Here is a 14,949-nt window from a genome sequence, read left to right as displayed (position 1 = left end):
ACTTGAAAAACTCTTATTAGGGATCACAATCGGCAGGTTTCAAATCCTGTTTTGGGGGTTGCACTTTTGTAAGGAACAACAAATCTGTTTTAACAAAGTCAGGGTATCATTTAAATAAAAGGAAATTGAGTCAGTGAGACTGACCGAAGTTCCCATATGGCAGAGGTGCCATTGCTGGCATCCTCTTAGGCTGGTCTGGGAGAATATGATACAATCACTAGAGAACTTCTCACGGATTAGGAGGGAGAAACCTCATCCCATATCCCTAATACAGAGGCTTAAGAAGTTATGGAGAAATGTTTCCTTCTGACCCTCCACACTCCCCTCAGCCTCATCACTATCTTCTTGGGTCAAGTCTGTACCCAGAACATTATCTGGCCCCATCTAATTCTTCTCGGACCTCATCTCCTGTCCTTCCTTCTTAAAACTGATATCTCAGCAACACTGATTTTGCTTGGGAATTCACGTGTGTGTGTGTGTGTGTGTGTATACGCATGTAAACTGTTCCCTTTGCCCAACCCTAACACCTAGAACCTGGCTGCTTGAAGTGTGGTCCTGCAGTGCCAGCATCCCAGGGGTGTGTTAGAAATGCAGAGTCCCAGATCTGTCCCAGAACTACTGAATCAGAATCTGCACTTTAATAAGATCCTTGGTGATGGTATGTACCTTACAGTGGGAGAAGCCCTGAACTAAGACCCCACTCCTTCCAGAAGCCCTCTGACAAAGAGCAGGCCTGCCACCCACCGTGCCAGGGCAGATGCCCCCCTTTAGTGCTCCCATTCTTTTGCTCATCTCACTTATTACAGAGTATCTCACATTTGCTGATCTGTTTATATGTCGGCCTTCAGTCCTAAACTAGGGGCTCCCCACAGGCTGAAGATCATGCCACCCTGTGTCCTCTACTTTGTACAAGGTCTGGTATATGGTTAGAGCTTAAATAATGTCATTTGTCACAGCTAATCACTTCTAAAGTCCTTGTGATTTTAAACTCTAATAACTAATTTTAAATAACTAACTCTAATAACTAATAGTTTTAATAACTTTAAATAACTAATAGTTTTAATAAGTTTAATAACTAAAACTTTAATAACTAACCTTAATAAATAACTCAAATACCTGTGAGTTATATTTAAAAAGTACTACAATTTAGCTTAGTCATGTTACACATTTGAATCCAGATACTTTGAATGTATTTACACATTCACTTTTAAATTTTTTAAATGTTATAAAATTTTTTAGTATTACAAAAATTATTTTTATAATTGAAACTTTCAACTATACACAAAAGTAGGAAAGAATATGAGGCCCTTACCCAGCATCAACAAATAGCCACTTTTAAAAAACCATTCTTGGGCTTCCCTAGTGGCACAGTGGTTGAGAGTCCGCCTGCCGATGCAGGGGACATGGGTTCGTGTTCCGGTCCGGGAAGATCCCACATGCCGCGGAGAGGCTGGGCCCGTGAGCCATGGCCACTGAGCCTGTGTGTCCGGAGCCTGTGCTCCGCAACGGGAGAGGCCACGACAATGAGAGGCCCGCATACCGCAAAATAAAAAAAGAAAAAAGAACTCTCTGTATATGTAAACGACCATGCCATTATTGTACCTAATAAAATTAAGAGTGATTTCTTAATATAATCTAATACTCAGCCTGTATTCAAATTTCCCTATTTCAAAGATGAATTTTTATAGTTGAGTTTGTAGAAATCAGGTGAATATTGAACAGCAAACCAAAAATAGCTCTCGGAGCCAACATGATAAATATCTCATGCCTGTGGCCTCAGGCCCTAATCAGGTATGTGAAAAAAATTATATCTGCCTTTAAGTGCCATTTGCAGGTTCTGCTCCCCCTCAACTAGATTACTTACTTTAAAAAACTGTACAAAACTTTTATAAGAATCTATAGGTAAAAGAACAAAACAAAAGCCATGCTAAGCATTACACAGCATGTCCCTCAAAAGCAATAAAATAAAGAGGAATTGGACTGGTGAGGATGATTATTTAACAACAGACAGATGCGCGAGGGGTGGACATTAAGCCAAATGATTTCTCCCTCAGTAGCCAAACCAATAGGACTTAGAGATTTAGAAGGCGGGACACAGAGGAGTGGTAAACTTGATGCTGTTGGAATTTCCTTTTAAAAATCTGTATTTCTTCTCTCTGCAATAAGAACGAGGTTTCTGAGAAACATACTGGCAGAAGCAGTTTAAACAGCAAATCCAATTACCTCAGAGTTGTTCTCCTTTTAACAGTAAGTTCTGATCCATGTTCCGTAGGTCAAGAGCACAGTTCAAATCTCTCTTTGCCCCCTTCTGAATCAGGCTTGTCTCTGCCTCCCTGCTCCTTTTAGCTCTCTACGTAACAGAAATTCCGGTCTCCACACAATGGCCCACCATTCAACCACACTCAGCTTTGTCCCTAAACATTCACTCCCCCTGGCTCCTGCTGGGTCTGTTATATTCAGATATGAACTTTCCAGGAATCTGATCATGTCACAGGCCTTTTCCTGTATGACAAGTTCAATGCTAATCATGAATAGCAGGCTTCACACAGAGGGTTAGCATTATTCATGAAAATGATGACTCCACATCCAGAAATAGGGCAAAACTGACCTAAAATAGGCAGGCTGGATCTCAGTTGAGTCCACCAGGCAATTACCAAGGTCTCTTGCTGCAAACAGCACAGAAGTTTTTCTCAACTTTGTTAATCTGACACATTAGAAGCACAATGTCCTTCCAGACTCAAGGTCTGAGGCTCAGCTTCATGGGAAGCACTGGTGCCCACAGGGTGAACAGAAGGGTTTTCCGAAGAACCAAAGCCAGACACTGCTCATTCCTCCCACACCCCCAAACCAGGGGCTCCCCAGTTCTCATTCCCAACTTCTGTATATCTCCCTACCCTGATCATTTCAAGACTGGCTTTAGAAGCTTTGAGAGAGTTACCAAAGGGCCTTAAGAAAAATAATATTTAATTTTTCTCTTTGGGGACAGTGAGGCACATCTGACAAATATTACAGATTAGAGGGAAATTTAGGTGGTTCATACTGTTTTGCTATAATTCTCTCCTCTGGAACTTAGTCTCAGTGACCACATGAGTCCACTCCCATTGGCCCAAATTATATTTTATAAATGCGAGTTGAGGATTATCTTTCCAAATAAAAGCGACCGGATTGAAATCCCCCCTTCGCCATTCCTGAGAGAATGACATAGGCTGGTACTAAAAGACTATCTTTGTGTAGAACAAATGGACCAAGGAAAATCTGCTTTCCTCTCCCCCTGCCCCTTCTTTTTTTACATAACTAGAGCCAAATGAGATGTTTTTCACTTTAAAAATTTGATTAAGCAGCCTGGGCAAAAGCCTAGTGTTCTGGTCTTTACTGTTTTCTCAATTTGGGGGACTGAATCAAGGTATATCAGGTTGGAAGGATAGCAAAGTGAGGGTCTGACTGCCAGACAGTCGTGACATGTGGAAGTTTAGTTCATGAAAAGTGAGCACTGGTCCCCTTGAGGCAGAATTCAGACCGCTGTGGTCGGCAGGAGGGAGAGGGTCGCGGGTCCCACATGGACCTCCATACCCTCTCCACACACACCCTCCTGCCCTGAGGACTGGGAGACGAGGCAGGGCAAGGGGTAGGTTTAAATCATAAGGAAAAAGAAAAAAAAAACAGGTAGAATTATTATGAATGAGCTGTCCTTTTCTTCAGCTCTAGGAACTGAAAAACCTTGTTCCTTTGGCATATTTAAGAAGATATTATAAACACTGCATTAGTAAACGCCTTACAGTACCATGTTTGATTTTGGTTCCTGTACTCTAAATCTTCCCACAACAGTTTCCACCTTGTTTTAAAGTATCTTTCTAAGATCCCCTGCCACATCACATATTCCCTGAGGGTCAGGGTATCTTTCTGCCTTTGTACCTTACAGATAATAAACACTGAATACGGGAATGAATGAATGAACCAGTTAGAAAACAGGTCTTGTGCTAAAGACAGAAGAAAGTGGGTTTTCCAATAGTAGAGAGTGACAAGTTGTGAGTTATCGTAAAATAACAATAGAACATATTTATGCTAATGTGAGGAAAGGGACTATCACATTGGCTTTGGAGGGTATCTAATTAGATATTTACTGAACACCATTTTTCAGGAGACATATCACATCAAATCTAAATAGTAAGCAGTATCATAACTTAGTTTTACTGTCTATAAAGGGCTATTCATTCATTCTAAAAAAAAAAAAATTTTTTTTTTGGTGGCACCATGTGGCCTGAGAGATCTTAGTTCCCCAACTAGGGACTGAACCTGGGCCCCAGCAGTGAGAGTGCTGAGCCCTAACCACTGGACCGCCAGGGAATTCCCTCATTCTAAAAAATTAATTCCCCAAAGTGCAAGGTACTTTTTTTTTTCTGGACTGCTACTGAGCTGGTGCCATCTCTATCCAAGAAAGAATCCGCATGAGGAAATCAAGCAGAAGCAGAAATTGTGGTTGGGCTTATCCATCAAGGGAATGGGTCCTGAGAGAAGCTGAGAGTCCCGTTTCTGAAAAGCCTCCATAAGAGAAGTGAAAATCCTCAGCCCAGGTGGCTCCTCCTTTCACCTGCTTCAGGAAATCCACCTGCCTGCACTACCTGCCCCCGGCAGCGGCCTCCACTCTGCACGCCTAGTGCTCAGGGTCCCGAAACCTGCCATGGGTGCATTAGAGCCTTACTCTGGCAGGCGGGAATCTCACAGTACTTCCAGTAGACACCATCCTCGTGCTCCGCCACGTAGCACCAGGGGCTCACATCACCGTCTGGGTTTCTGTGGAGGGAAAAGGACACACCTGGTAACACTCCCATTGTTTTAAGTCAACTGGCTCATTGCTTTTCAGTTTTACCAAACGCCCCTCACCAAAAACAAACAAACAAAAAACAAAAAAACACTTCAGCTTCTGTGTCATTTCTAATAATTCATATAGATTTTAATGCCACCTCTTATGAAGAAGAAAAAAGTGGTAATACTACAAGAACAAAGCTATCCACTCCAACAGAAACTTCAGAGTTTGAGGGTGGGGGTAGGGAGTGAGTAAAGGTGAAATATGTTTACACAAATTCACTGCAGTGTAACCGGGACAACTAACCACTGAACAGATGATGCCAAACAGCACTGGCACCTTAACCATGAACACGGTGGTCCCATGGCTGGGAGAACACAGGTGCTCGCAAAACTACGGATAAGAATACGAATGGAACAGGGACTACCCTGGTGGCACAGTGGTTAAGAATCCACCTGCCGTGGAGAAAAGGGAACCCTCCTGCACTGTTGGTGGGAATGTAAATTGATACAACCACTATGGAGAACAGTATGGAGGTTCCTTAAAAAACTAAAAATAGAATTACCATATGACCCAGCAATCCCACTACTGGGCATATACCCAGAGAAAACCATAATTCAGAAAGACACATGCACCCCAAGGTTCACTGCAGCACTATTTACAATAGCCAGGTCATGGAAACAACCTAAATGCCCATCGACAGATGAATAGATAAAGAAGATGTGGTAAATATATACAATGGAATATTACTCAGCCATTAAAAGGAACGAAACTGGGTCATTTGTAGAGACGTGGATGGACCTAGAGACTGTCATACAGAGTGAAGTTAATTCAGAAAGAGAAAAACAAATATCGTATATTAATGCATATATATGGAATCTAGAAAAATGGTACAGATGAACTGGTTTGCAAGGCAGAAAATGAGACACAGATTTAAACAAACGTATGGACACCAAGGGGGGAAAGTGGGGGGGGGGCATGGTGGTGGTGGGATGAATTGGGAGATTGGGGTTGATATATATACACTAATATGTATAAAATAGCTAACTAATAAGAACCTGCTGTATAAAAATAAAAAAATTAAATTAAATTAAAAAAGAATCCACCTGCCAATGCAGGGGACACAGGTTTGAGCCCTGGTCTGGGAAGATCCCACGTGCCATGCAGCAACTAAGCCCTGCACCACAACTACTGAGCTTGTGCTCTAGACCCCATGAGCCACAACTACTGAGTCACATGCCACAACTACTGAAGCCCGCGCACCTAGAACCCGTGCTCTGCAACAAGAGAAGCCACTGCAATGAGAAGCCCATGCACCGCAATGAAGAGCAGCCCCTGCTTGCCGCAACTAGAGAAAGCCCACACGCAGCAATGAAGGCCCAACGCAGCCAAAATAAATAAATAAATTTTAAAAAATATAATAATAATGTGAATGGAGTGAACGGTCAGGATGGAAACTTGGTGATTAGAGTCAAAGGCCCTGAAGATACGCAAACCCCCTTTACTTGGCAATTTCTCCTTTAGTGCTATATTCTAAGGAAATCTTTACTTACAAAGATGTTCACCACAGCATTTTCATAATGCAAAAAAGATAGAAACAACAATTAAGGATTGGTTAAACAAATATGTCCATATAAGGGAATGCTAGGCAGCTGGTAAAAATGTGGTGTAGAGACACATTTATTAATATGGAAAGATATTCACAATGTCTTGTTAGGTTTTTTTAAAAAGGCAGCTCTAAAACATGATGGATGACAACAATCCCATTTTTGAAAAGATATATTTAAGGAAGGATATGCACCAGACTTTGAAAGTGTTTATCACTGGATGATGGGACTACTGGTAATTTTAATTTTTTTCTTTTCCAATTCTCTTTATTTTCTCATTTCTTCTACAATGAACATTGTGTAATTTTTAAGCAATAAAGTAAAATTCACATCATGTAGTCTGCACTGACAAGCTTTCACCAGGATCAGGCCAGTCAACTCATGTTTGATAGAAATGGGTCCTATTTCCACGTCAAAACACTAACTTCTCAGGGAATTCTGAAAAAAACTACGCCAAAGAGTTTCACTCAGAACATACAGTCCTATAATCCTGGTACCAACTTCTGATATGGCAATAATAATTGCAAAAGACTTATTCCACATTTCTAAATGAGTGGCTTGGAATAAATGCCTTTAAGGTCTTTTCAACTCAGAGATGCCACGACAATAATGGGCAGCACTGCTGAAACAGAGCAAAAGATGGCAGGGGTTACTGGACACACAGAAAAGCCTCGCCTCTCTTCGCTGCTTTTCAAGCTCCTTTTATTTGGACTCAGAACACTGGAAACCTGACACTCCGGTTAGGCCGGAAATGGGCATAAAGACCCTACAGCCGGAGCTCTGGAGCAGCCCCTATCAGGCCTGGGAGGGATCAGCCTATTGTGTGGCCCAGAAGATAAGCTGCCCTGAAGCACAAAGGGTCCTTTTATTTTTTTGTGCCCAAAGGCAGGTACCAGTGCCAACCCTGCTGTCCCGGCCTCTCTGCCTCCCCCCAGTCCAGATACGTGGAGCCAGAGAAGTGCGTCCCCATCACTCGCCATCTCGCAGACATCTCAACTGGGATGGGTCTGGAAACATCGCAGAAGACAAACATGGTGTCGGATGTCAGCTGAGAAATCAAAGTCGGAGAATTTGTACAAAGCCCTTCTTTAAACAGTTTCACTGTCATTTTCCTCCCTCTATTCAGTGTTCAGCTTTGATGTAGTATTTGGTAAAGGCTTTCGAAAACAACTGTTTGTCATCAATGTCAAAACCATTCTGAAAAGCATCGGAATAGGTTAAAAAAAAGAACAAGCAAATTCATCTTTGGCTCTGCTGCAGTGCTAAAACGAAAGGCCCCAGCTCTCTGATGTGATAATAATCGACAATTTCAGTATCCCTTTTTCTGAAGGATAAACTGTTAGTTCAGGTCTGGTACATTCCATCAAATCAAAGGAGAGGACCGCAGCCAGCCAAGGCTCAGGAGGAAGGTGGTCCCCCCGCTCTCAGTGTTTTCTTAATGGATATTTACTGGTGCATTTCTGAGAGCCTAGTGGTAAACTGGGTACTAATCTATAAGAAAAGATTTTTTTGTCAGATAAATAAACTTCACTGGAAATTTAAAATTTACCTTAAAATCAGGAGCACGTCTGAGAAGCCTTGCTTGATAGAAGGCAACAGAATAACAGAATAATATAGTAGAATAAACCAACAGCCTAATACCAAGAGACACTTTAGAACAATAAGATAATTAACTATGTAAAAATAAAAAACAAACACTGGTTTCTCTTCCTAAATACTCTTCCCAACCCAAGCCAACTATTCCCATGAATAGGAAAACTAGGGGAAGAAAATAAGCCAGAAATGGAGTGGGGTTAATTTTTTTAATTATGCAAGAAAAAAATGAATGAACATGTATAACTTTGGAAATAAAACATCAAAGAATTCTTTAATGAGCATGTGTAATGTTAACAATAAAATACAAATGATAGCGAAATGTGAAATAGCATATATACAAATTGTTACCTCTGGGAAGTAGGCCTTGTTGGAGAGGATTTGGGAGGAAAGTGGTACAATGGGGACTTTCATTTAAACAATATATATATCTGTTGTGTTGGAGAATTTTTTTTTGGAAAAACTTTTAATACTTTTATAACAAACAAATAATACAATGTAACATATAAAATATAGCAATCAAATAACAAACTAAAAAATAGTGCAATAGCAACAATGGGGGAATGACCAGTTGGTACACATTAGAACCAAGGTGAAGCAAAGAGCTGAAGGCACAGGGATAAAGATAACATGGACTACAGGCCTTGAGACTTCAAGATAAGCACAAGGGTCCTAGGGTGTTAGCAAAGGTACCTGGAGAGGGCAGTAGGTAAACACTGTGGCCCATGCAATGCAGGTATAAATATGTTGTCTCAGCTGGATCAACAGTGCCATGGTTGAGATTCCAACATTCTGGTAGCACTGGGGGCACAGTGTGTAGCTCAAAGAGTAGCTTGGTGATCATTTTTCCCTGTCCCAATGGCTCAAGAGGCTGCCTTTGCACCTGTCCTATTAATAATTAAATTCAACACATGGCTGACCCATGAGTCATGTTACCAGGATCCTGGGTATAAATAGCTAAAACGTAGCTATAACCAAGGGTGCTCTGGTCCCTACTGACCAGTGATTCTCAACTTGTTTTGGATCACTGAAAACTTTGAGAATCTGATCAAAGCCATGGATCATCTCTCCAATCACAAGTACATGCTTGAAGCACCATGGGTCTCAGCCCCTGCAAGGGTCAGACAGGAGGTGAAAGAGCAAAGGAACACCTTAGTCTGTTGAAAAGAAGGAAACAGCACAAATCTGATGGCTACAGCTGCTCCCAGAGCAAGGTGGTACTGGGCTGGCAGGAGGTGGTACAACGCAGGGAGGGCAGCTTCCTTTGCTCAGAAGCAGAGGGAGGTTTGGGTCACAGATGGTGCTCTGCTTGCCCATGACATTCACAGCAGCTTAAGAAGCTGCGCTGTTTGTGCACTGTCTTCTGGGACAACTAAGAAAACCCTCTCAGAGAGACATGGAAGCTATCACACAGGAAAGCAGAGCTCTGAAAACCAGTATCAAAGCAACCCAAGTTGAAAAGAGTGGGTAGATTGTGTGTGTGCGTGCGCAGTTTTGGGAGAAAGATTTTTAAAACAGTAACAAGAAAGGCCTGTGAGTTGGGCAAAAGAAGACAAAGAAGCCTTCCCTGTTGTGAGCAAGGCCAGAAGAAATGGGAAGAGGAGACCAGAGATTTTTTTAAGTACTGTGAAACCCCATCTTACCTGCAGTAGTTATGCTCGCCCAGGCCCCCCTCCCCGTTGGGGTATTTCAGAGTGTTGTATGGATGCTGGAAAGTCTCGTTCCAGAACAGACATGGCTTCCCGCCTTGCAGTGCTGTCCAGTTCTGTGTTCCCCTATAATCTGCACCGTTGGCTGTGAAACATTCTAGGAGAAAGAAAAGACAGAGCAAACAAATTTTCTGGCAACATCTATAGCTTCCTCCCTCTCTGCTTGATGTTTTATTTGTTTTGTTTGGACCAAGCTAGAAATGGATAGTGTCTTGCTGATCCTGGACACAGTGGATTTAACATTGGTAGGGCTGAGGAAATCTGAAACGAGGTACCCTCCAAATGCTAGGCTCATCTTGGCACTCGCTTGTCTACAGACACTAGGACATTTTCCCCTGAAGTATACAGATCCCAACTAGGATATAAACAGGGAGCTGAACGGTAATGAAGCCTATGGAGTGAACCGGGAAACCCCCAAATCTGGGAAGAGTTGGTAACAGCCATCCGTGAGGAACTCTGGGTGCTCGGAGGGGGTCACTGCTCTCGCCAGCATCTCTGTGTGGTAACTAGAACCAGGTCACCAGCTGTAACTGAGCTCTCCCCTACAGTCTGAAAGGCTGCACTGACACTTGGATTTAATAAGACCATCAGATACAGCAACGTTTTGGAATCCCAATCACACGAGTCTGGGAATGACTCACATTCCCCGGTAATGAAGAACAGTCCTCCCCACGCTGTTTGAGATAGAGGTGCCACAAAACAGACAGTCAACAGGAGGGAACAGGGGCTGAGTTGGCATTTTCTCTCACCTCTTTCTGAAATTCGTTCCTACAGGACACATTCAACATGGTCTGAGGTCCGTTTAATAAAATGACAAAATCCTTGCAGGTGCAGCAATGTGCTTCTAAAATCTGCCTCTCAGGGACATCCCTGGTGGTGCAGTGGTTAAGAATCCGCCTGCCAATGCAGGGGACACGGGTTCGAGCCCTGGTCTGGGAAGATCCCACATGCCGCGGAGCAACTAAGTCCGTGCGCCACAACTACTGAGCCTGCGCTCTAGAGCCCGCGCGCTGCAACTACTGAGTCCACATGCTGCAACTACTGAAGCCCGCATGCCTAAAGCCCATGCTCCACAACAAGAGAAGCCACCGCAGTGAGAAGCCCACGCACTGCAACGAAGAGCAGCCCCTGCTCGCCACAACTAGAGAAAGCCCGCGCATAGCAACGAAGACCCAATGCAGCCAAATCAAATCAAATCAGATCAAATCAAATTAAATCTGCCTCTCAGACTTTGGGGGGGATGGGAACTTTAGCTGAGAGGATTTCCCCCCACATGTTGCATGCATTAAATTCACAGAGGTTCATGAGAAAGGCACAGTACAAAGAGCAATTTTTAAAAATTAGCTTAGTTGAAACTGACAGAAGCACTTCAAACACTTTTTAAAGATGTATCACTAGGAACCTGACAATCTGGGGGAGTTACATTAACATTCTTAGCTTTATTTCTTTCCCTCTCCTGGCATGTGCTGACCCACGACTTCCGGTATGAAGGACTCTCACTGCCGGCTCCTGCTGCAGTGCATGTGCCTCCTCTGGCCTAAGCATGTGCACAACACAAGCACATCTATATTCTGAAAGATATTCCTTTTACTATTTGAAATCTACCTGCTAACCATCTCTCTTCCTGTACCCCCTTCCTCTCCATATCTGGGCCCTGCGTTTCGTCTGGAACAGCCCAGTTTTATGGACAGCCAAAATAACCTGGACTCCCAGGCTGCAAAGGACACCCTAGCACTTTATCGTGCCTGGTGTGACATTTACATGTTATGAGAAGTGCAACTCATCATGTTCCAAGACAACCGAACCCTCCACCAAGAGTCTGCATAAATAAAAAAGTTCAAAGGTAATTGAAGGAGGCAGCTCGGTATAGCAGAAAATACACTGAACCAAGAGCCTAAGCCCTGGCTTCTTGTCCTGGACCTGCTGCTGACCAGTTGTGCAACCTTGGACGAATCACCACAGTCTGCATCACCGCTGATGTTTACAGAGTGTTCTACCGTGTGCCAAGCTCTGTGCTAAGTGCTTTATATCAACTCACCACCAACCCAGTGGGGAGGTCCCTTAATACTCCCATTTCACAGATGAGGCACCTGGGGCACTCGATCACACTCTATACTGCCTCCGACAGAACACTTCGGCATCATCCTTGCTTTCCCCATGCTCTTCCTCACCCCCATTTCTGCTCATCAGCAAGTCCTGTTGACTTTCTTCGAATATGTTCCCTGAAACCCCCCTCTCCTCTCCATCTTGGGTGCTGCCACCTTCTTCCTGTTCACCATCGGAGGACAATACGGTCCTGTTCAGGTCTCACAGCTTCGACTTTCGTGCTCCCGCAATGCATTCTCTGCACAGGGCTCAAAGTGCCCAGGAAAACGTGAGCACTGGGAACAAAACCCAAAGCCGTCATCCTTGTCTGTGAAGCCCCCTCGATGTGGCCCCAGGCCCTCCCTCCACCGGGCCCGAGCTCTTCCCCTCATCACGTGCTGTGCTCCAGCCACACTCGTCTGCTTTTAATTCTGTAAACACACCACGCTATTTCCTGCCCGAAACATTCTTTCCCTAATACTTCCCATCACAGACTAAATATTACCTCCTCAGAAAACCCTTACCCACCATCTCCACTCCTGTTTTTCTGCCCTTCATTTTCTTGCTTCATAGCATTTATTATCACTAGGAATATATATGATCTGCTAGAGAGAAAGAAAGAGGGAGAGAGAGACTCGCGTGTGCGCATGTGTGTGTGTGTGCGTGTGTGTGTGTACCACACCAGAGCCCTACCCAATCCCAAGGTTAGAGTGGGATCTGGGAACCTATATTTCTAGAAAGCTGCTCAGGTGATGATTCTAAGAACATCAAGCCAATCTTTGCTAATTGCTAGAATTTTAATTGCTATGTGTTAATACATCTTTTTCTCCTATCAAAAGTGGTTGAGGGTGGCTTGGGAGCCAGAAATGCTGGCCGACCACTGGAAGGCACTGGAAAGCCTTAGTAATAGACAGCAACCTGCAGGGCAGTGGGGTCGGTGTTCCCGGAGACTCAGATGACTTGATTTGTAACACAAAAGAATGTGGTAGCCATCCACACAAGTGTCAGCCCTCAGGAATGGAGTGAGGTGGCATCTGAGACAGGGAATGGGTAAGAGCAAGCCTGTTTGCTTTAGTCTATTCCTCCTAGACCCAGTCTTATTCTTAGCTATGCTAGGGAAATGGAGGCAGTGTTACCAGATTTGACAATTATTTTTTTAACAGACTTGTCCAGTGCATGTCAATTTTGGGGGGGAAAAAAAAACAAACTTGAACGTTCTGGATTAAAGTTATGTGTGCATCTTGATTTCATCAGAATACTGGGGTGTGCACTAGGTAATGAGGACCCTGCCTCCCTTGTTTCCTACCACTATGAAACTGGCCTAAGCTCTGGCTAGACAAGCAAGGAGTGGATTAAACCAATAAAAAATAAAATATCACATGGCTGGTTGTAATATTTATGCATTCAGTGAAAGAGAACAAGCAAAGGTGATAAATCTAATGTCTACGATATTATTCATTAATTCAACAAATATTTACTCAACACTATGTGTCTGGCACTGTTCACAGCACTGGGACAGCAGTGGTGAACACTCTGTGTTCCTAGAGCGCACATGCTCACAGGGCTTCATGCTCATAATACACCAATCAAAATTAACACTAGCCAGTGAGAAGTGCTACAAGGGAAAATGGAGTTAGGGGACGGAGATGGAAGGGTGGGGGTTCTCTTTTAGAAGAAGTGGGTCAGGAAAGGCCTGGAAAGGAGACGAGGGGAGGACGAGGGGAGATGTGGACAAGGGGAGGAAGCGAACAACGGAAAGGACACGGGAAGGGCATTCCAGGCAGAGGGCACAGCCAGTGCAAAACCTCCGCAAGCAGCAATGTGCTGGGGAAGGCTTGGGGAACTGTGAGGCAGCTCCTCTGATCCGACCAGGTAGGGTGAGTGCAGGGGAGGGTGGTGGGAAATGAAGAGGAGGAGGAGGCAGGCAAGGCCAGGACATGTAAAGTCTTGAGGGTCGTATAAATTAGATTTTGGCTTTTGTTCTAAGAGTTACAGGACGTCATTGGAGGGCTCTGAGCAGAGAAATGACACGATCTGACTTATCTTTTAGTAGAACTGTAGCTGCTGGGTGGAGGAAGAGCTGTGTAGAGACAGCTAGGCACTCAGCAGGGAAACCAGTTAGGTGCCTACTTGCAGAAGGATGAGCTGGAAAGAAGGATGGCTTGGGCCAGGCTGGTAGCTGAAGGATAGGAAGAAGTGCCCGGATTCCAGATGTATTTTGAAGGTAGAACCAGAAGTATTTGCTGGGGTCCCAGAGAGAAAAGAATTAGGTACAACACCAAGCAGCTGGATAAGCGGTGTTGCCATTTACTACGATGGGGATGACCCAAGAGGCACAGAATATCTTGGGGTGGAATCAAGGCTTTGGTTTTGGATAGGAAAATTGGATGGAGATACAGAGTAAGCAGACGGCTAGATGAGCCTAGAGTTGAGGAAAGAAGCCAAGGCTAGATCCAGAGTGTGGAGGTAACAGCACTTGTGTGGAGAGAGAAGACATCTGGGGCTGAGCCCTGGGGCCCTGCAATGTTTCAGGCCTGGAAAGAGAAGGGCCCAGCAGTGATGTGCAGCCTGGGAGGTGGGAGAAAAGCATGTGGGTCTCAGAAGGTAAGGGAGAAGGTGTTTTGAGAAGAGAGGAATAAGAAGCTGTGAAAGCACTTTTATTTCCTCCCTGTCTTCTCCAGTTGGAACCCATTCCATTCATCTCTGCTGGACCTTCCTCTCCATCAGAAATCTTTTGCTTTGGGGATTGAATGAAAACAGCCATTAAGTTAGATACAAGTCTGACAAAAACTTAGTAAATACAGAAGAAAACTCCTTAATAAAAACTTCCAAGGCTGGCATCAAAGCACTCGGAATTAATTCTACTTTTCTAAGCTGGCGATTCCTTATCTTTTTCTCCAGCACCAAAACCCTCCAAAATATGGCATATGGCATTTATTTTTAAAAACTGGAGATGCGGGCTTCCCTGGTGGTGCAGTGGTTAAGAATCCGCATGCCACAGAGTAAATAAGCCCGTGCGCCACAACTACTGAGTCTGCGCTCTAGAACCCATGAGCCACAACTGCTGAGCCCACAGGTCTAGAGCCCGTGCTCTGCAACAAGAGAAGCCACCGCAATGAGAAGCCCGCACATGGCAACAAAGAGTAGCCCC

General features: G+C 44.1%; 1 protein-coding gene across 2 annotated transcripts in view; it reads right to left on the bottom strand.

Moving 5' to 3' along the window:
- The window catches only part of KREMEN1 (kringle containing transmembrane protein 1), a 64,267-nt gene that overhangs the window by 36,154 nt on the left and 13,164 nt on the right, over positions 1 to 14,949 (bottom strand). For both annotated transcript variants that reach the window (XM_060028290.1, XM_060028291.1), the window contains exons 2-3: positions 9,648 to 9,810; positions 4,700 to 4,791 (exon numbers count right to left, since the gene is read on the bottom strand). In XM_060028290.1, the coding sequence (XP_059884273.1) occupies positions 4,700 to 4,791; positions 9,648 to 9,810 (255 nt within the window). The remainder of the gene's footprint in view (positions 1 to 4,699; positions 4,792 to 9,647; positions 9,811 to 14,949) is intronic.

Source organism: Delphinus delphis, chromosome 13 (genome assembly GCF_949987515.2).
Source record: "Delphinus delphis chromosome 13, mDelDel1.2, whole genome shotgun sequence".
NCBI classification, from domain to species: domain Eukaryota; kingdom Metazoa; phylum Chordata; class Mammalia; order Artiodactyla; family Delphinidae; genus Delphinus; species Delphinus delphis.
The sequence above is the reverse complement of the archived record's forward strand: the minus strand, read 5'-3'. Positions and strand labels throughout refer to the sequence as shown.